The 21,828-nt window shown below is 45.7% G+C and overlaps 1 protein-coding gene across 4 annotated transcripts in view; it reads right to left on the reverse strand.

Annotated features, from left to right (window-relative positions):
* Positions 1 to 342: 342 nt before the first annotated feature.
* The window catches only part of arhgap33.S (Rho GTPase activating protein 33 S homeolog), a 52,799-nt gene continuing 31,313 nt past the window's right edge, over positions 343 to 21,828 (reverse strand). For 3 of the 4 annotated variants that reach the window (XM_041571749.1, XM_041571751.1, XM_041571752.1), the window contains 21 exons: positions 21,527 to 21,618; positions 21,142 to 21,220; positions 19,947 to 20,027; positions 17,104 to 17,241; positions 15,706 to 15,798; positions 15,283 to 15,405; positions 14,986 to 15,063; positions 14,716 to 14,782; positions 13,830 to 13,886; positions 13,461 to 13,610; positions 12,577 to 12,679; positions 12,155 to 12,299; positions 11,979 to 12,061; positions 10,797 to 10,904; positions 9,388 to 9,518; positions 5,693 to 5,870; positions 5,289 to 5,419; positions 5,140 to 5,208; positions 3,605 to 4,156; positions 2,855 to 3,213; positions 343 to 2,596 (listed from right to left, as the gene is read on the reverse strand). In XM_041571749.1, the coding sequence (XP_041427683.1) occupies positions 1,601 to 2,596; positions 2,855 to 3,213; positions 3,605 to 4,156; positions 5,140 to 5,208; positions 5,289 to 5,419; positions 5,693 to 5,870; positions 9,388 to 9,518; positions 10,797 to 10,904; positions 11,979 to 12,061; positions 12,155 to 12,299; positions 12,577 to 12,679; positions 13,461 to 13,610; positions 13,830 to 13,886; positions 14,716 to 14,782; positions 14,986 to 15,063; positions 15,283 to 15,405; positions 15,706 to 15,798; positions 17,104 to 17,241; positions 19,947 to 20,027; positions 21,142 to 21,220; positions 21,527 to 21,618 (3,813 nt within the window). In that variant the 3' untranslated portion in view covers positions 343 to 1,600. The remainder of the gene's footprint in view (positions 2,597 to 2,854; positions 3,214 to 3,604; positions 4,157 to 5,139; positions 5,209 to 5,288; positions 5,420 to 5,692; positions 5,871 to 9,387; positions 9,519 to 10,796; positions 10,905 to 11,978; positions 12,062 to 12,154; positions 12,300 to 12,576; positions 12,680 to 13,460; positions 13,611 to 13,829; positions 13,887 to 14,715; positions 14,783 to 14,985; positions 15,064 to 15,282; positions 15,406 to 15,705; positions 15,799 to 17,103; positions 17,242 to 19,946; positions 20,028 to 21,141; positions 21,221 to 21,526; positions 21,619 to 21,828) is intronic. The other variant, XM_041571750.1, reaches the window with a different exon arrangement.

A 21,828-nucleotide genomic window follows, 5' to 3' on the forward strand; every position in this document is an offset into this window, starting at 1 on the left:
GCTGCCATATTGTTTTCTTCCAATCTCCCTGGGAAGCAATATGGCGCCCCTTGTCAATTAGATACAGAGGTTGAATTTTCAGTACGAACAATAAGCAATATTCTCATTTAAAGGATAAGTAAGCCTTTAAAATAAGTGAATGTAAAATTGATTAGCGTGCCTAACCTTTGTCATTTGGAAAGATGTGAGAAAGGTTTCTAATTTTATTCCTAAGCAGAAGAACATCAGCCTCTTTCTTTCTCCTGACAACTTCCTTGACTACTTGCTGGTCAGACTGGTGGGAAAATGACCAGCAGGTGGCGCTGTTGTAACAAAATTCATTCATATTAACAGTACATGTATCCCTCAATATCTTGGAATAAAAACAATATAATTAATGAATGTAAATGACAAAAGTGCTTAGAAAGGCACTCTCAACAATTTTACATTCACTTATTTTAAAAGTTTACTTATCCTTTAATGTTTTATGTTAGGAAATCCAGGGAAGATATCCCCGCCTGCTTGTGAATTTTAGGGCATATGCCTTTATCCAAATCACGGCCATTGGCTGTCTCTGTTTAACAGAACTTCAGCACCGAGTATTTATTTGAAGACTTTTAGACACCACTGAGGTTTTCTCTGCCTTGCAATTAGACCAACACATTAAATGGCATCTCTAACTGCCAGCAATCCTCTTCCTAATGTCATTGAAGCACAATTATTCAACTAGAAAGAGCCGAATGTCATTAAGGTACAGAGTGCACTTAAAGGCAATAGAAGCAGTTGGGTAAAGGGATGATACGTTGCACGTATGCCACATAATAGTTTGATCTAAGTGCTGGGTATCAGTTGCAGAAGTTGAGTTCTTGCCCAAGGTTCTCTACGGCCGTGCAATATTTGCTAAGAGTATAACTTGATCTATATGACCAGGGCATGGCAAGTTTCTGTTACCAGTATTGACCACCAAAGACCAGTTTACCCTGGGTCTAAGTATTAATACAGCCCAATGGGGAGAAAACAGAATATTATATTTTCTACATATTTTTTCTTTACCTTGAGTTTTCCCGTCCCACTAAGGTTGATGTCCCAGATTTCCTGGAAACCCCCTAATTTCTTTCCTAAGAAGTGGACAGTGTACTCCTACACTATGATTACCCTCCACTTGACATTGCTGAAGTATAAAGCTTCCAGGTTTGACCAGGATATTTCTAGGCCTGGTGTAAGTCTAGTGGCTCTCATAGTGGCTATTTCATTACACCCTGGCTTTCATTTTATTTAACACCCCTAGTAAGGACACTATCCTATTTATAGACCATTAGCCGGCAGCCACTAATGCCTGGTAAGTTGAAGACTCTTTGAAGCACAGCAGACAGGGAAGTAAAGGAATATGTAAATATTTGTAATGCCTCGGCCTCCATGGTTACACATCACCAAACAACTGTTTGATTGAGCGCAAATCAATAAGGAGAAGCGCCAGTTATCCCTGTATCCACCACTAAGATAACTCTGCAACAGGTATAACAGATAACCAGAGAAACAGGTGGCCCTTGGCCAGTGTTTGAGGGTCACAATGACCTACAAGCGATATAATTCACTTATTCCTGTTCAATATTATGCATGGTCAGCAATAACTCCGTGTCTGTCCTTCTGAGTGAACTGTCCATGGGGCTCTTAGGAAGCCAGGTGGTCCCACTGGAGTGGCTGACCGATGTTGGACACCTCTTTGTTCCAGGTTCCCATATAATGTCCCCTCCTCTGAGAGCAGGCAATGAGGTTGCACATATCCCATCCTCTGTCCTGCTCCTGTTGGAGCCTCATAAGCAAACATTGGGTTTTCTCTGCCCTCAGGAAATTTAGGCTGCGTCCCCCACATTGATTTATGAGATGGTGGAGGGCGGAAATAGCCAAGTGACCCTTCCCTCCGCAGTAAGTGTGGGTGTCTCACTTGCCTTTGTGCGTGTGTTACCCCTCTGATGCTCTCATGATATCCCATGCTAGGTGGATTGGTAGGGCGTTGTTTCTGGGGCAACTCTGGTTTCGACCCAGCAACATCATTAGTTCCATCATGCTGCTCCCTTCGTTCCACCTTGAGTGGAAGGTTGACATATATTGGTTCTTCTCTTTTCCCTAACGGAAGAACATTAGAACCACTTTCTGGTGTCCTCACATATTGATAGTGGACTCCTCCTCCAACCATGTAAGGACGGAGCTGTGGGTGGAGACCCCTGTCCCATCGTGAATAGGCCACAACTTCTGGATTAGTACCATGACTGCCACCATACCAGTTCCCAAACCCTGGATGGGGTTGTGATGAGCTCACATGAGGCCACTGTGGCTGGATTAGGCCATAAGATGTATTAAGAGGAGCCACATGGGGAGGATCTCCCACAATCTCATAGTACAGACCCTCTGGTTCTGTCCAAGGTGGGGCTGAAAACTGATGAGGCAACCTGGGACCATCCTCTGGGAATCGGTATGGGGGAGGGCGAATTCTGGGTTGGTAAAAGCTCGGAGGAACGGGGAGGCTTCCTGAACGTGTGTGAAGACGAGGAGCACGAGTAGGAGGGATTCCTGTAGGTGTGGGCTTCCTCACATCAGCTGGAGAGGAACTGGTGGCCTGTAACAGAGAGATACAGAGAGGTCCATGTTATGTGGGAATGATTATACTATTTAAAGGACAAGGAAACATGAAACCAATGAGGGTGCCAATTTGTTGTTAAACTGCTACTGTGGCTCTTCACACTGATTTAAAAAATAATCCAAAATGTATTTTTAAAGGTCGTCCCCTGAAGATATTGCCCTAGGTTTGTGCCCACAAGTGCCAATATAAAAAATAGCCCTGCCTGGTACAGTCTGACCTATAGGAATTGCTTACCAGAGTATTGTGCGTGGGGAGTTTCAAGGGTCGATGTTGTCCAATGCTTTTCTCATTGGTGTTCAGTGCAGGGGGGCGGAGATCAGAGAACAGAATGCCCTCCCGTGGCCCCGTGGTTTCACTGCACTCCATGGACAGAGAGCGTCGGAATGCCGAGGAGGGTGGGTTAATGGGCGCAGGCCGCTGGGACGTCTTTGCTGGAATTGTGCCGGTTGATGTGGAGGCCTGCAGGGCACGCTGGGCACTCTCTGCCAACTTCAGAGCCATGAGACGCGCCGGATCTTTAGGAGGAGGGGGTGGGGGGATCTGACGCAAAAGAGACAACGAAGGAGGCTGCGTAGACTGCTGGGGAGACACATCTGAAGAAGAGGCACAAGGGCCAGATTAGCACATTTGGAAAGTTACTTATAATTACATTTACTGTTATAATGCAATACAGAGCGGGGGGCACATTAATGGAGGCACAGAGCAGGGGGGAACAGGCATGGAGACACAGAGTGGGGGGCACAGGAGTGGAGACACAGAGTAGTGGGGCGCAGGCATAGTGAAAATGAGTGGGAGGCACAGGAGTGGAGACAGAATGGGGGGCACAGGTGAGGAGATAGAGTGGGGGCACAGGAGTGGATATATATAAATATATATATATATGTATGTACAGAGGCACAGAAATGAGCAGTAACAGAAGTAAATGGACTTGAGAAAGAGAAATACAAATGGCGACTCACACAGGGACTAAGGTTTTGCACTCACTATTGTGCGGCTCTTCTTGGCCGGGGGCCCCAGTCAGTTTTCCTTTCACCTCTCGCACACTGTTATCACTGAGATGCTGCTGGCAGGACTGGAGCAACAGGGACAACATCTGGGGTGGGGGGGACAGGACACGGGGCCCCTGGCTTTGCCCATCCGCAACCAGTCTCTCTGGGGGGCTGTGTGTAGGAGAAGGGGAGCAGCCAGCTGTGGGGGACAGGCTCACTCCTCGGGGGAGGGCTTTAGCCACCGTTGGACTTGTTATCTCCGCCCTGACTATAACTGGGGACTTGACTTCTTCATGGTCAGAGAAAGAGAGGCGAAAGGATAGGGGGTCAAAGCCCAAACCATCCGTGTCAGGAAGAGGAGGGGAGAGGTCAAGGTCTTCCTCAATCCAAGCAGACTGGGGCCGGGCTGAAGCTGGGGGAGACGACACACAGGGAGGGGAAGGGGAGGAAGGCCCCAGGCTCTCCACAGAGCGACAGTGTGGCAGTCGGGTGGTGAGACCCTCACTTGTAGATCGGGGGCGGCGGAGACGCGAGGATCTCTGCAATCCTGCAACGACAAGAAAGCATTACTTGCAGGGCTCCACAAATTCAGAATAGGCTTGTAACCCATAGCAACCAATTAGACTTTTCCTCTATAACCCAGTTCAACCAATCAGATCTTCAGTACCATTATTCTAACTGAGCTAGACCTCTTAAAGCCAACAATTTATTGGCTGCTTTGGTTACTGAACCAAATAATAATTCATCATCATTATTATTATTATAATTAATAAACAGAAAGTAGCAACGCATTCTAAAAAACCAAAGTGGAGACCTTAGAACACACAAAGGGAGGATGGAAAACAGATAATCTGCAGCACAGCACCCCCCGCTGGCAGTTTGGAGACTACAGGGTGTTCACTTTACTTTAAATGCTGCGTCAAATACATTGAATACTGCCTGACACCAAATTCTTAAAGGAGAAGGAAAGCTACGGAGGCATTTTATTGCCAATAGATTAGCTGCAATAGTGCAAGCTAGAATGCTATATTTATTCTGTAGAATGTTTTACCATACCTGAGTAAAAAGCTCTAGAAACTCTCTGTTTGTTTAGAATAGGAGCTGCAGTATTAATGTGGTGTGACATCACTTCCTGCCTGAGTCTCTCCCTGCTCTGGGCTCAGATTACAGCAGAGAAGGGAGGGGGGAGGAAGAGGAGCAAACTGAGCATGCTCTTGCCCAGGGCAATGAGGTTTAAGCTGAAGGCAGGAAGTCTGATACAGAAGCCCATGTGTACACAACAGAGGGAAAGAAATACAGTGTTTCTTTTGACAGAGGACTCAGAGCAGCACTACTTTGGGGATTTACTGGTGTAGTTAAATGGAGCTTTCTGATAAGGCTTACTTAGTTTTAACCTTTCCTTCTCCTTTAAGAATTGTTTTTCTGAGTAAAAATAGCAAATGCATGTGGTTTAAACGGTTTGGCTGTGAGCCAGTGATTGCAACACCCATGTTTTTATTTACATTGCCCCCAAATCCCCAGAATGCTCACCGGTTCCACTGGTGTGAGAGCACAGAGACTCCTCACTTTTAGCCGAGCGCAATGTGACCGTGTCTGAGACTGTTGGGAGGAAAGAGAAGGAGCATCAGGGTAGAGTCATTACTAATGGAAAATACAGATGAATGAAGCCCCTCTCTCACCTCTTGGGTGGGCTGCTGTTCTCTCCATGCCACCGGGACGAGACTTCTTGTGAGAAGAGTTTTTCCCAATTGCAAAGAACGTTCTCCAGCTGCTGCCGCCTCCTGATTTCTTTCTGCCACGCGCAGCCTTCCTGCAGTAGAAATAGCAAGAAGATGGTATTTAATTCTCTGATTGGATAAAGGCAAATGAAGTACCGACAATCACAAATGCACCTTTATACCTGTGCCTTACTAACTCCCCATGATTCATAACATAACCCTGTTCCTATGCTGTAGTTGTGCAGAATGCCAGACAGCCACTTGGTAGATACATGGTAGCACAGGCCTGTGAGTCTGATTCCATCTGGTGGGCCTGTACCCCACATACCTTGGAAGGTCATTAATAGTCCCTGACTCAAAATTACCTTTCTTCACTGCTCTCCAGTGCCCTCTCAACCTTGCTTGGAGATGACTTCTCTGCACCCAGCTTCTCAGCAGCTTCTCTTTGGCTCTGGCTTCGTGCCTGGGCTTCCTGCAAGCTTACAAGACGCCCTGATGGGCAGACACCCAACAGGGAGCGAGGCCTAATTGGGCCACAACGACCTGCAAGAATAAATATTGGATTTCATTAGGAAATGCTGCAAGGAATTCACCACAAAGACAAAGCAAGCTTTGCAGGCTCTCCAGGAGGCCACCAGAATGACCATCTGGGTGGAAATCAGGACAGAAGAAGGTTGAGCAGAAGTGTTGGGCAGTTAAGTGCCCGGCTTGCGAAAGACAGAAATGTAATTGATAATAAAGCCTGCGGAGAGCACATTGGTATCACCAGAGACACATCGCACACACGTGAAGAAGAAGCAGGGCCACATTAGACCAGCCATTACCTCTGTAGTAACATATGAAACCTGTATTTTGGGGTAAGAGTCCTCAATCTCTAAACCGGCACATGTTGGTACGGCGTGGGTAGCAGCCTAAACTGCATGACTTCTGTTATCCTGGGAGCAGTTGGGAACAAGTTAATTCGGTTTCCTATAGGCCAGTAAGTCAACACCGGGGGAGTCAGAATCGGGTAATTTCAGTGCCCACTCAAGAAATACCAGTAATTACTTCACTCCAATACAAAATAAATGAAATCAACTAATAATCAATAATACCGGTTTTTTTTTAAACTTATGCTTATGAGTAATTACTTACAGTACGAGTGAAAATGCGTCAGTTGGCATACTTAAAGGGGAACTATATATCCTGCAAGGAAACATGCCCAGCAGATCATTTCTATCCTAATAAGTGGCCTATCAAACCGTTTTATAAATTGGCATACACTTATAAGTAAAAATGCACATTTTACATGATCACACTGAACCACCATTTTGTGATGTTCTTTCTCACGCTGATCACCTGACAGGAAACTACCAGGAAGAACTATAGACCCGCCTCTGTCCAATCATTGGCTGAATGAAGCTATCATGTATGTGTGTCCTTGGTTTGTGTGTGAGCACAATGGCTCTTGAAGATCAGAGAGAAGGATTTAGTACACAAAATGGCAAAGTTTCCTTTTGGGATAATGCAAAGGCACATATTATCAGAGAGATAAACCCCCCCCCCCTCCCCCCGTCCCACAAAGGAGGATTTAGCCAAACACACTTTACCTCTAGAATTGGTAATATAAAGAGAAATATCCCTACAGGCAGCTGGGACTACATCCATATACTCGCTCACTTTGCAGCTGAGAAATAAATTGAATTATTTGACTCTACCATTGACCGTTGTAGCCAAGAAGCCCCAGTGCCACACCCCAGCAATGAGTCTTTATCTTTGTTTATCTGTTTTGTTTTTTTTGCCAGTGAATCCTTTACCGCTAAAAAGAGACAATGATCAATCTCCAGAAAGAAGAAGGTAAACCATCTAAAACCTGCCACCAATTGTTTAGTGAGCTCAGGAAATAACATAAAAGATCTGGGGGATACAATGGAGAGAATGGATGCTTGGATAGCATGGTCATAGATAGCATGGGATAGAATGATCGGAATGTATAAGACAAAAATTAAGTGGCCAACAGGGATAAAATATTCTGATGGAAAATTAGTATAATTTCCTAAATTCAATAAGCATGAGGCTTAACATACAGTATACGACTGTTAAGAGTAATTTCTCTATCAGAGACACATCACATTCCTGGTTTTATTGGCATTTCAAAGGTTTCTTTTGACTGTCAACCTGTACTCTCCCCACCAAAAGCTGAAGATTTACTTTTAAAACATTAAAAGGGGCATCACACTTTTAGAAGAAGTGTCCCATCCTGGATTATGAGAAGAACTGTCCCATCCTGGATTATGAGAAGAACTGTCCGATCCTGCATCATGAGACAAACTGTCCCATCTTGCAATATGAGATGAAATGACCCATCTTTCATCATGAGAAGAACTAACCCATACTGAATCATGAGAAGAACTGACCCATCCTGAATCATGAGAAGAACTGACCCATCCTGAATCATGAGAAGAACTGTCCCATCCTGGATCATGAGAAGAACTGTCCCATCCTGCATCATGAGAAGAACTGTCCTATCCTGGATAATGAGAAGAACTGTCCCATCCTGCATCATGAGAAGAACTGTCCCATCGTGCATCATGAGAAGAACTGTCCCATCGTGCATCATGAGAAGAACTGTCCTATCCTGCATCATGAGAAGAACTGTCCCATCGTGCATCATGAGAAGAACTGTCCCATCGTGCATCATGAGAAGAACTGTCCCATCGTGCATCATGAGAAGAACTGACCCATCTTGGATCATGAGAAGAACTGTCCCATCTTGGATCATGAGAAGAACTGACCCATCTTGGATCATAAGAAGAACTGTCCCATCCTGCATCATGAGAAGAACTGTCCCATCCTGCATCCTGAGAAGAACTGTCCCATCCTAGATCATGAAAAGAAATGTCGCTTCCTGGATCATGAAAAGAAATGTCCCATCCTGGATCATGAGAAAAAATGTCCCATCATGGATCATTAGGGGAATTGTCCTATCATGCCAAGCATTGTCCTTCTAATCACAGGCTCTAATTTGGAACAAAATGACCTTAGTTGAATCACTGGGCAAGGCTGGATTGTCCTTCTCTAGAGAGACTCTTCCTGTGCTTTGCTGCCTGTTCCATCTGTCGGGCTCTTGAGCTCACACATTCTCTTCTGGATGAGGTACCATGCTTCAGGGAGTGTGAGCAGGCGAGGTCTGAGGGACATGATGGATGATCGGCGGAAGCCAGATGCTTTTGCTAGCAGAAAAGGGGGGGGAGCAAAGAAGAATACAGTTTGGACAAATATAGGTCAAAAGACAAGTCTTCCCTTTGCTCTTCAAAGTCCAAAGCCAAGCATAAAGGCATGAAGCATTAAGAAAAGAAGCAGTAGCCAAGACGAGGAATGGGAGCCCCTTTTGCAGAGATTTTAGCGGCAAATAAGAAGAGTAGTGCGTAAATCCAGATTATCCACCGCTTAAAGACAAAGGTTCATCACCTATCTTGTCCCTGTGCGGCTGTTCACATCCATTCCAACTACAGACCTATGGCGTTGGTGCAGGCAATCTCAGCAAGCAGCAGCCGTAGGTGTAAAGTGCAAGTGCAGAATAGAGCATTGTAATATAATATGTGCAGATATGGACCTATCATACAGAAAAATATCAGACCAAAATAAATCAATTAGGTACTAGGTACAGTATCTATGTTGGGTACTGCAGTCCGATTATAACCTAGGGGTGCTTGGCCTATGACCCTCTGCCTGCTATGTGGGCTGTTGGTGTCCAATGGCAGTCTTTTGGGGGTGAACGACAGAAGACCCCTGGATCCAAGTGTCTTTGAGAAAGAATTTAAGAAAAAACAAAAGTGCCAAAGAATAATAAAACCGCAGGGTCAGAAATAGTTGAACTGAACCCAAATGCAGAAGAAGAAGAATAATGGGGACGTGAGTACATGTGAACAGCAAAGGTACCACGGAGGTTTTTATAACACAAGCGGGTTCACTTTATAAAGTGTCTAAATTACTATATTAGAAGCTATGGAAATAATGGCCATTAGGTCTATGGAAGGGGAGGCCGAGCTGAGTGTAGGGGCTTCATATCTTTCCATACCTATAGAAGTAAAGGTGTCACTGAAGAGGGTCTCCACGTGGCACAGCAGAAACTCCACCAGCACTGACTGTACACGCACCTCACGGAATGCGTCTGCACCTGACGTCCCCACTGACTCTATATCCCGTGACCTGAATAGTTGCAAATAATTAGCATCCTTTCGTTTATAGCACATATTATTTGCTGGCAAACAAAAATGCAAAGACAAAGCATCCCATGTGAGAAGGATCTCTTCACTATCTCCAGAATCCATGCCCTGTCCACCTCCCTCTCCTTCCCTGATGCCAATTCCATATCTACCTCCTCCCTGCTCCTTTCCCCATGTCTGTGCCCTCTCTACCTTATTCCTTCCTCATCCCTGTACCCTCTACACTCCCTGATCTCCATTTGCTTTCTGGTTCTGCTGCTATTCCCATCTCTGTGCCCTCTGGTGTTCTTTCCGTTTCCTTTTCTAATCTCCATTTTCTCTCTGCTATGTCTTTGCGTCTCTCCATGTCCTCTTCAACTCCTCCAAATCCTCCCACTCTTCTCCCTAATCCTTCTGCCCTGTCCAGCTAACTTCTTGCTCATCTCTCTCGTTCCTTCCTCATCTCCCTCATCATCTCCCTCGTTCCTTCCTCATCACCCTCGTTCATTCATTGTACTTTCCTCATTCTTTCCTCGTTGTCCTCATTCCTACCTCTTCCTAGTTCCTACTTCATCTCTCTTGTTCCTACCTCAACTTCCTCATTCCCTCATCATCTCCCTCGTTCCTTCCTCATCACCCTCGTTCATTCATTGTACTTTCCTCATTCTTTCCTCGTTGTCCTCATTCCTACCTCTTCCTAGTTCCTACTTCATCTCTCTTGTTCCTACCTCAACTTCCTCATTCCTTCCTTATCTCCCTTGTTCCTTTCTTGTTCTTTCCTCATCACCTTCGTTCATTCCTCATCTCCCTCATTCCTACCTGATTCTTACCTCATCTCCCTCGTTCCTACCTCATCTCCATTGTTCCTACCATATCTCCCTCTTTCCTACCTCACCTCCCTTGTTCCTGCCTCTTCTCCCTCATTCCTACCTCTTCACCCTCATTCTTTCCTCATTGCTCTCGTTCCTTCCTCATCTCCATTGCTTCTCCCTGATCTCCCTCATTCCCTCCTCATCTGTGTGCTCTGTCCACTTGAGTCCCTGATCTCCATGTTCTCTCTGGCCCTTCCCGCTCCATCTCCCATCAATGTGCCCTCTAGACCACGGCAACAAAACCTACTATAACTCTGTTCTAAAGATTTCCCTTTCGTGGTATTTGGTACCTACTGCAATAATATTTCAACAGGGTTTTCACTCGTTTTAACAGATATGCTTCATATTTACCTGATTTTTAGGGGGTTGATAAAAGTTGCAATTTTGTGCTCACTCTAAATGTTACTCACCGCAGCAGGTTAGGAGCCCAAATGATGGCCAGATTGCGAGCATGCATCCCTGTATGGTTACTGTGGGTGCTTAATTGGGACAAATGCTTCATCAAGTACTCGAGTGTCCTGTAAGAAATAGTAGAAAGAAAAAAAAATATTATTTCTACATATCACCAGGGTTGGGTGGATTTCATAGACCAGTGTTCTCAGCATTCCAGATTTAATCTATAAGGCATACAGGCACAAGGCTGATTATCACAAGAGTATCACTCATGTATTATAAGTGATAATGTACCCCCTACTGTAAATAATAAGGATATTAGAAGTCACTGAGGGGTTGTTCTGTGACCATATAAGGGCACAAGGCTGCAGGCTGAGTTATACAGGGAACTCTGAGTATCACTCATGTATTATAAGGGATAATGTACCCCCTACTGTAAATGATAAGGATATTAGAAGTCACTGAGGGGTTGTTCTGTGACCATATAAAGGCACAAGGCTGCAGGCTGAGTTATACAGGGAACTCTGAGTATCACTCATGTATTATAAGGGATAATGTACCCCCTACTGTAAATGATAAGGATATTAGAAGTCACTGAGGGGTTGTTCTGTGACCATATAAAGACACAAGGCTGCAGGCTGAGTTATACAGGGAACTCTGAGTATCACTCATGTATTATAAGGGATAATGTACCCCCTACTGTAAATGATAAGGATATTAGAAGTCACTGAGGGGTTGTTCTGTGACCATATAAAGGCACAAGGCTGCAGGCTGACTTATACAGGGAACTCTGAATATCACTCATGTATTATAAGGGATAATGTACCCCCTACTGTAAATGATAAGGATATTAGAAGTCACTGAGGGGTTGTTCTGTGACCATATAAAGGCACAAGGCTGCAGGCTGAGTTATACAGGGAACTCTGAGTATCACTCATGTATTATAAGGGATAATGTACCCCCTACTGTAAATGATAAGGATATGAAGGGTTCTGTGACCATATAAAGACACAGGCTGCAGGTTATACAGGGCATGGAACCCAGAAGTGACCGGCAATATCCTCATATTTAAGAACAGGGGAAATATTATTAAAGTTTGAAACTGTGAAACACAAGCAACATCACTTGGCACAGAAGATAATTATGTACAGTATTTAGGATATTATTTGCTTTTGTACATTACATAATAAGCAAATTACCGGTAGTGAGGGGGTGGGAGTTGCTGGATAAGGTCATGAACGCGGATCAGTTTGTCCTCCTCGGTGGCTGCTGACATGGCTTCCTGCAGGTAAGGGAGAACATACATTATAATGGGAATATTGTGGTTATTGCCTGGGTGCCAGGGTGCTACACAATGTAGCCGAGTCCAACTCACAGTGAAGGGCTGGTACAGGCGGTAGGTGAGTAGCGGGTTTGGGAGCTCACGGAAGTAAAGTTTGCACAAAGAGCTGACACAGTGCACGTCCTGCAGGAATGTCTCCCGAGAGAGATCCGGGGTCCGCTCACTATCAAACTCGTGCCTGAAGGAGAGGGAAGGGAAAATGCCTTAAACAGAATATCCAGTTAGGGCTCCAGGGTATTAATCAGGCAGTTATTCTAGTTTTAGAAGGGGAGCCCTCTCAAAAGGGGAGTCCTGGAGAGAAGACAATTTCTGTTACATTATTTCAAGAGTCAGAACCAGTAGAAAGGCGCAGACAGACAGACTGCTTTCACCCCAAAATCAGTTTTGGGTTTTACTGAAAATCAATCAAATTTATTTCACTAGAAAAAAAGGGTTGCAGGGATCAGGAGACCCACCTAAGTTTCTGGATGTTGGAAGAGACCCCCGACAAGCGATAAATCCCATCCACGATTCCATTCTTCTCTATAAACTGGGTACAGCACAGCAGCACCCTGGGAACTGAGACACCGAGACAGAGGGTTGGAAATCCTGCAGGGGTTTGTTATTGCGCTAAGAGGCAAAAATAACTCTGCCTTTATTCGCTTGTGCTTGTCCGATTAAAGGAGAACTAAAGCCTAACTAAAGAAGTAGGTAGAAATGTTGTGCATTATGATTGGTGCTTCTGTACCAGCCCAAGGCAACCACAGCCCTTTAGCAGTAAAGATCTGTGTCTCCAAAGATGCCCCAGTAGCTCCCCATCTTCTTTTCTGCTGATTCACTGCACATGCTCTGTGCTGCTGTCACTTACTGAGCTTAGGGAGCCACTCACAATATACAGTACACATAGAATAGAAATGTCACAATATAAGGCTGATTAGTAATTAATACACATAATTACTACATGGCAGCACAGAAACCAGTGCAATTAGCATCAGAATTTAATAATCAGCAAACCTGTAGCATCAGCTTATATTACAGCCAGGGAAGCTCATTTTCTGCTGGATAATTAGTGACGAGCCCTAAGCTTAGCTTCTCAACAGCCAATCAGAGCCCACTGAGCATGTTAGTGTCACAGACACTTTCCAAGATGGTGACCCCCTGTGACAAGTTTGAAGTCCTGGATCATTGCTGCTATTGACAAGCTGAAACTTTAGCCTCGTGCAATAGGTTCACTATATAAAATATGAAATTTTTAGCCACATTCATTTTTAGGGTTTAGTTCTCCTTTAAGCTGCTGTATGGAAGGGAGAGAGTACAGCAGTTGTACAGCACTGGTACGGGGAAACTCTATTGTTCTCACCCTCCTCTCCAGAATTCAGCAGGTGCTCCCCCAGGTCGGTGCCAAACACCCTCTCTCTCAGGATTCCACGTTGCCTTAGGCGCTGCTTGCTGGGTCGAGACGCCATGAAACTGCGCAATAGCCCGGCCAACTTTCCATGCCGCCTGCAGACTGCAAAGTAACAGGAGCCAATGAGACTGGAGTTGGAGAGAAAGAGAGAGGAAGAGAGAGCGAGAGAGAGAGCGAGAGAGAGCGAGAGCGAGAGCGAGAGAGAGAGAGAGAGAGAGAGAGAGAGAGAGAGAGAGAGAGAGAGAGAAGGAGGAGGAAACAGAGAACAGGACTAAGAAGCTGGAATGTGGGAGATGGATGGGAATTGGGAAGAGATCTCACCTGGTCTGGGAGAGTTGGAGCCATGGGGAGGTGTGATTGGCAACTTTACATCCCCCTCTGTAAACAGACAGACAGGTAACAAAGGTACAAGACAGCTCAGCAAGCCGTACATAGAGACAACTCAATGAGCCCCTGCAGGAGAGAACTGCTGAGTGATAACCAATGAGAAGCAAGTGTATAACATCACACAGACGGTCAATGCACATTGGCACAGCGGGACGGCCAATGAATGATGAGCGCTGGCTGCTACATGCACATACACACTGCCTTTACTCAGTCTCATGTGTCAGCTCTGTGGCCAAGCAAAGAAGCAGGCTGAGTTCATGCGAAAGTCTGGTATCAACCTTACAGTGAAAAGGAGAGGTCAAGATGAAGTATCCCTGCCTTGTACAGTGTAATCATGGCGGAAAAGGAACCAGTGATCAAACAAGCCAGGGACAGTCAATTGGTAAGAGTGTGGGACTGTAAATGTCAGCCACCCCTCAGGGACAGTCAGAAATAAGCCAACTCGAGGGACTGTAAAGGGTGAGCCCACCCAAAGGTACAGTTATGGGCCAATCACCCCACAGAAACAGTCAGGGATCAGTTATACCAGTAAAGGGTCAGCAACGACCCCAAGGGGACAGTAGAGGGTCAGATATCTTAGAGGGACAGTGAAGGACCAGGCACCCCAGTGGGACAGTAAAAGGGACAGCCACCCCAGTGGGACAGTAAAAAGGGTCAAACACCCCAGTGGGACAGTTAAGGGTCAGTCAGGTGAGCAGCTCATTGGTCCAAGCAAATCAACAACTCACAGGAGGACTCACACAACAATAACACAGGGAGTTAACTAGAAACCCACCCTGCCAGACCCCATAACTTTCCAGAGACCCCACCCTGTGCTTACCTCCTGTGGGAGAGGGGCTCTTACTGTCTGTGATCAGCTGCACACACTCGCTGGGGAAGAAACCCACCTGGAGGAAAGCAGAAGAGAGTCATCCATGAGCCGCATAGACTGGGCTGGACAGAGGGAAGGTTAAACTGAACTCCCTATTGGGTGCCCTGCCTTATTGGGTTCCTATATACAGGTAAAACTGTGCACTGGACAAACAGCAGATGGAGCCAGAGTCCAGCACCACAGACAGAGGTAAAAGAGCAGAACCTGTCGAGGCCTCACCTGAAAGCTGTGTTTTCCTCTCCACCAGCTGGTGTCCTCCCTGGGGGGCATGTCAATCACCGACACAATATCCCCAACCTGCAGCCAGAGAAAGCAGAAACCCAGTGAGATCCAGGAGCAGTGACCCGGCACGGAGTGAGCACAATGTGCAATCAGAGACACAGATGCACCACTTAAGCCTTTATCCCCAGCGCTCTCTACTCATTCCAGACATGCACTGGCGCCACCTGACTCATGCACCTATATACACCAAAGAGAGACCCAGCTACAAACACAAACAAAATATGGGTCACGTACCTCAAATGACAGCTCATCGGGGGCCTGGGCCGTGTAGCGCTTGATAACGTGGGCAGCGGCGATGGCAGGGACATTGATGGACGCTTCTTCATTTACCAACAGTCGGTTGCCATGGTTATCAATCTAGGACACAGGAATAGCAAATTTATGTTGGAAAACTTGGCCTGTCTTGCCCGCCAAGAGACATCACAAATGAGAAGGGTCGGGGTTCAGCCCACAAGCAAGGAAATATTGCATAAGGGAAATATGCAGCCAGTTTATAGTTACCAAAAGCAAATGAAAATAATAAAAATGATACATTGAGTTGAATGGAGTCACAGGCTGCATGTATTCAGTTTAGACCCTGGCAGCATAGTGCCCCTTTAATCTTTTGCCCCTATTCCAAAGTTCACTCTCTCCTGCTAACGGTGGCCCTTCACTTACCTCCATCCAGTTCAGTATGGGGCCACAGTTGATGTTACTGTCAACAATTCCAGTGAGGCCTTTCAGATAGCGAGAGAGAAGAGGGGCCAGGAGCTGCAAGAAAGGGGTAACACCCCATTATTATTAGCTTAATATTGGTATTAGATCATTATTATTATTATTATTACTCAATTCTCAACACTCACACACTCAAGAATTGCATTTGTTTTAAAACAGGCAGTCTAATGCAGTAGGGCCCCCTGTCTGGGACAAGTAGTCTCCTATAGCTGCAGGGACCCTCCATATTTCCCAGACAGTCTCCTATAGCTGCAAGGACCCTCCATATGTCCCAGACAGTCTCCTAAAGCTGCAGGGACCCTCCATATGTCACAGACAGTCTCCTATAACTGCAGGGACCCTCTATATGTCCCAGACAGTCTCCTAAAGCTGCAGGGACCCTCCATATGTCCCAGACAGTCTCCTATAGCTGCAGGGACCCTCCATATGTCACAGACATTCTCCTATAACTGCAGAGACCCTCTTTAAGTCACAGGCAGTCTCCTATAGCTGCGAGGACCCTCCATATGTCCTGGACAGTCTCCTATAGCTGCAGGGACCCTCCGTATGTCACAGACAGTCTCCTATAGCAGCAGGGACCCTCCATATGTCACAGACAGTCTCCTATAGCTGCAGGGACCCTCCATATGTCACAGACATTCTCCTATAACTGCGGAGACCCTCTTTAAGTCACAGGCAGTCTCCTATAGCTGCGAGGACCCTCCATATGTCCTAGACAGTCTCCTATAGCTGCAGGGACCCTCCGTATGTCACAGACAGTCTCCTATAGCAGCAGGGACCCTCCATATGTCACAGACAGTCTCCTATAGCTGCAGGGACCCTCCATATTTCCCAGACAGTCTCCTATAGCTGCAGGGACCCTCCATATGTCACAGACAGTCTCCTATAGCAGCAGGGACCCTCCATATGTCACAGACAGTCTCCTATAGCTGCAGGGACCCTCCGTATGTCACAGTCTCACGTGGGACCTGCAGAGACCCTCCGTATGTCACAGACAGTCTCCTGTGGGACCTGCAGAGACCCTCTCTCCCTGTGAGTGTCTCTAAATTCTGCAATGTGCACTCTCTATTACTGTGGGGCAGATTGTGATACTGGGATGCCATTTGACTGTAGCTAAGTGTAAATTTGGCCAAACACTGATGTTGTGACTAATAGGTGTCAGTAAATTGGACACAAATCCAATTGGACGAGGATCACATTGGCACCCGGATACTCTCCTGACGGGTCTGTATAGGCCACAGCCTTATCACTGACCCCTGAGCACCAATATCATTACATGAGCACAATTACCCCATATGCCCAGATTCAGATAAGGGGCAGTTTTAGGGTTATGACTCGCACCTGTCCTTGGGTGGGCAGCTCAGTGCGGGGGGGCAGCTCAAGCAGTTGTGAGAAGCGGCGGTCGAAGATACAACGATGAAGGTTGGAGTCCAACACCCGGAAATCCTCATAACTGCGCAACACGGACCAGGAACGACCCTAAATCAGATAGAGACAGTCAGGAACGGGGGAGAGACAACTCGTTTTGTACAGGTCAAAAAGGAGAAATCCGAAAATCTCTCTCCGGTCCCATTTAATTTAAGCACTGGGGTATCTAATTATTCCTTCTACCCCAGTTTATATTTAATGATGCTCTAACCAAGAAATAGCACAATGGAAAGTTCCAATAACATTTCTACCTGTTAATAACCCACAGGAGAGGCAACGCAGGGGCAATCGCTGGCTAATTAGTATTTATATGGGTCATGGAACTCTGCCCTGATGGAATGGAGGGAGGGGGCAGAGGGTTGGCCATTGGCATTAAAATACAATTAGACCCCTGTGAGCTGCAAGGAGATTATACTGTGTACAGGGACCGAGAGGGTAATCTCTATGGCAGCGCTGAAAGGATTCTGTCACATGACCCTTCACACTCATCGTCAAAAGAAACTAGTTTAGTTCCCACTATGGATAGGCACACACTGGCCTTATTCACCCAATAATAATAATAATAACAACAACAAGAGAGAGTGTGACTGTGGGATAGCAGGTATAGTAGGGAGAGATGTGTCTATAGTAACAGTGGATAATAGTCTCTGGGAAGGGAGTGTGACTGTGGGATAGCAGGTATAGTAGGGAGAGATGGTGCCTATAGTAACAGTGGATAATAGTCTCTGGGAAGGGAGTGTGACTGTGGGATAGCAGGTATAGTAGGGAGAGATGGTGTCTATAGTAACAGTGGATAATAGTCTCTGGGAAGGGAGTGTGACTGTGGGATAGCAGGTATAGTAGGGAGAGATGGTGTCTATAGTAACAGTGGATAATAGTCTCTGGGAAGGGAGTGTGACTGTGGGATAGCAGGTATAGTAGGGAGAGATGGCGCCTATAGTAACAGTGGGATAATAGTCTCTGGGAAGGGAGTGTGACTGTGGGATAGCAGGTATAGTAGGGAGAGCTGGTACCTATAGTAACAGTGGATAATAGTCTCTGGTAAGGGAGTGTGACTGTGGGATAGCAGGTATAGTAGGGAGAGATGGTGTCTATAGTAACAGTGGATAATAGTCTCTGGGAAGGGAGTGTGACTGTGGGATAGCAGGTATAGTAGGGAGAGATGGTGTCTATAGTAACAGTGGATAATAGTCTCTGGTAAGGGAGTGTGACTGTGGGATAGCAGGTATAGTAGGGAGAGATGGTGCCTATAGTAACAGTGGATAATAGTCTCTGGGAAGGGAGTGTGACTGTGGGATAGCAGGTATAGTAGGGAGAGATGGTGTCTATAGTAACAGTGGATAATAGTCTCTGGGAAGGGAGTGTGACTGTGGGATAGCAGGTATAGTAGGGAGAGATGGTGTCTATAGTAACAGTGGGATAATAGTCTCTGGGAAGGGAGTGTGACTGTGGGATAGCAGGTATAGTAGGGAGAGATGGTGTCTATAGTAACAGTGGGATAATAGTCTCTGGGAAGGGAGTGTGACTGTGGGATAGCAGGTATAGTACGAAGAGATGGTGTCTATAGTAACAGTGGATAATAGTCTCTGGGAAGGGAGTGTGACTGTGGGATAGCAGGTATAGTAGGGAGAGATGGTGCCTATAGTAACAGTGGATAATAGTCTCTGGGAAGGGAGTGTGACTGTGGGATAGCAGGTATAGTAGGGAGAGATGGTGCCTATAGTAACAGTGGATAATAGTCTCTGGGAAGGGAGTGTGACTGTGGGACAGCAGGTATAGTAGGGAGAGATGGTGTCTATAGTAACAGTGGATAATAGTCTCTGGGAAGGGAGTGTGACTGTGGGATACCAGGTATAGTAGGGAGAGATGGTGTCTATAGTAACAGTGGATAATAGTCTCTGGGAAGGGAATGTGACTGTGGGATAGCAGGTATAGTAGGGAGAGATGGTGTCTATAGTAACAGTGGATAATAGTCTCTGGGAAGGGAGTGTGACTGTGGGATAGCAGATATAGTAGGGAGAGATGGTGCCTATAGTAACAGTGGATAATAGTCTCTGGGAAGGGAGTGTGACTGTGGGATAGCAGGTATAGTAGGGAGAGATGGTGCCTATAGTAACAGTGGATAATAGTCTCTGGGAAGGGAGTGTGACTGTGGGATAGCAGGTATAGTAGGAAGAGATGGTGCCTATAGTAACAGTGGATAATAGTCTCTGGGAAGGGAGTGTGACTGTGGGATAGCAGATATAGTAGGGAGAGATGGTGCCTATAGTAACAGTGGATAATAGTCTCTGGGAAGGGAGTGTGACTGTGGGATAGCAGGTATAGTAGGGAGAGATGGTGTCTATAGTAACAGTGGATAATAGTCTCTGGGAAGGGAGTGTGACTGTGGGATAGCAGATATAGTAGGCAGAGATGTGTCTATAGTAACAGTGGATAATAGTCTCTGGGAAGGGAGTGTGACTGTGGGATAGCAGGTATAGTAGGGAGAGATGGTGCCTATAGTAACAGTGGATAATAGTCTCTGGGAAGGGAGTGTGACTGTGGGATAGCAGGTATAGTAGGGAGAGATGGTGTCTATAGTAACAGTGGATAATAGTCTCTGGGAAGGGAGTGTGACTGTGGGATAGCAGGTATAGTAGGGAGAGATGGTGCCTATAGTAACAGTGGATAATAGTCTCTGGGAAGGGAGTGTGACTGTGGGATAGCAGGTATAGTAGGGAGAGATGGTGCCTATAGTAGGCTGACACTGCACTGACCTGGCATGTGACCTGTACAATATAGAGAACATCCCCTTCTGTACTACCGGCATCCTCAGTGCGTGAATCCAACAGGGTGAGCTGGAAATATAAGAAACATTAGGTGTCGGAGGAAGCAGAGTTGCACCCACTCACTAATGAGTCACTGTGGGGGGAGAGATGATACACAGACAATATATATTCCCTATAAAGGAAAAGTGGCAGATTAAGATTCAGGGGATTAAAACGGAGGGTTTTTAACAGACCAAAACTGAACTCGGCCTTCCTTTGGGGGCACTAGTGTCTGTACTGGTTACACTGCAACGACTAATGGCTCCTTAGAGACAGCAGAATTATATACAGAACAGCATCTCTAGGATAAGTAATTATTAGGGATGCACCGAATCCAAATATTTTGGATTCGGCTGAACCCCCGAATCCTTTGTGAAAGATTCGGCCGAATACCGAACCGAATCCTAATTTGCATATGCAAATCAAAGGTGGGAAGGCAAAATCATAATTTACTTCCTTGTTTTGTGACAAAAAGTCACGCAATTTCCCTCCCCTGGCCTAATTTGCATATGCAAATTAGGATTCCAATTCGGTTCGGCCGGGCATAAGGATTCGGCCGAATCCGAATCCTGCTGATAAAGGTCAAATCCCAAACCAAATCCTGCATCCCTAGTAATTATCATTAGTGTTAATATGTAAATCACAGAAACTTCAGGGCATAATGACTATAAATAACAGATCAGCGCAGAAGTTTATTTTATACTAAGCTCAATTCAGCAGGAACAGTCCCTAAATTTGCTCATAGTCTGTACAGAGAGATCCCATAAAACTATGGCAGCATAGGTATTCCCTGTACTAAGCACAATTCAGCAGGAACAGCCCCTAAGTTTGCTCATAGTCTGTACAGAGAGATCCCATAAAACTATGGCAGCATAGGTATTCCCTGTACTAAGCACAATTCAGCAGGAACAGTCCCTAAGTTTGCTCATAGTCTGTACAGAGAGATCCCATAAAACTATGGCAGTATAGGTATTCCCTGTACTAAGCACAATTCAGCAGGAACAGTCCCTAAGTTTGCTCATAGTCTGTACAGAGAGATACCATAAAACTATGGTACATAGGTATTCCCTGTACTAAGCACAATTCAGCAGGAACAGCCCCCTAAGTATATCTACAGCCTCAATATATTCCTAAAGTCACTCACCTGAATTGGTCCACAGTTGACATTCTCGTAGTGATAATGTGCACAATCCGCCAGTTTTACAAAGGGCCCCCGGGTGATCCTGAAATTGTGCCAAGGGAAGGGAGGAGTTAATAGATACGCAGAGTCAATATGGCTGAAATAGAAGTGAAGCTCATAGGAGCAGCTGGATCTCAGCAGGTGAATACGAATAAAATACTTTGCCTCCCTTTATTTTCCAAAGGCACAGGTGTACAAAGGGAAAGTATATAAATATATATATATGAATGTACAGTATTTATACACTCCTGTTACACATGGTATTGTCACTGGCTTCTGTTACATTATTTCAGTAGTAAGAACCAGACAAACACTATGGTCGCTGCTATAACCCAAAATCATATTGTACCTTTTGCTTGGTCTCCCTTTAACTCCGGGAGTCGCTGCGGAAGAAAGGAGGCGACTTTCATTGGCTGAATCCAGAGTGTCCGTGCCCCGTGCCTGCAGGTAACAAAGACGCACATGAATATGAGGCACAATCTCAAATACAAAATCTGTCGCTAGAATTCACCTGTGGATCTCATGGAATGTTGGGAGTTGTAGTTTAGAGACAGCTGCCAATGCACAATGTAATTTAAATTGAATCTGCCTATCCCTAATCCATTATTTGTTTAGTACATTTCAGCTGTAGGTTTAGGTTCCCTTTGTCCC

This window comes from Xenopus laevis, chromosome 7S (assembly GCF_017654675.1).
Source record: "Xenopus laevis strain J_2021 chromosome 7S, Xenopus_laevis_v10.1, whole genome shotgun sequence".
Classification (NCBI taxonomy): Eukaryota; Metazoa; Chordata; class Amphibia; order Anura; family Pipidae; genus Xenopus; species Xenopus laevis.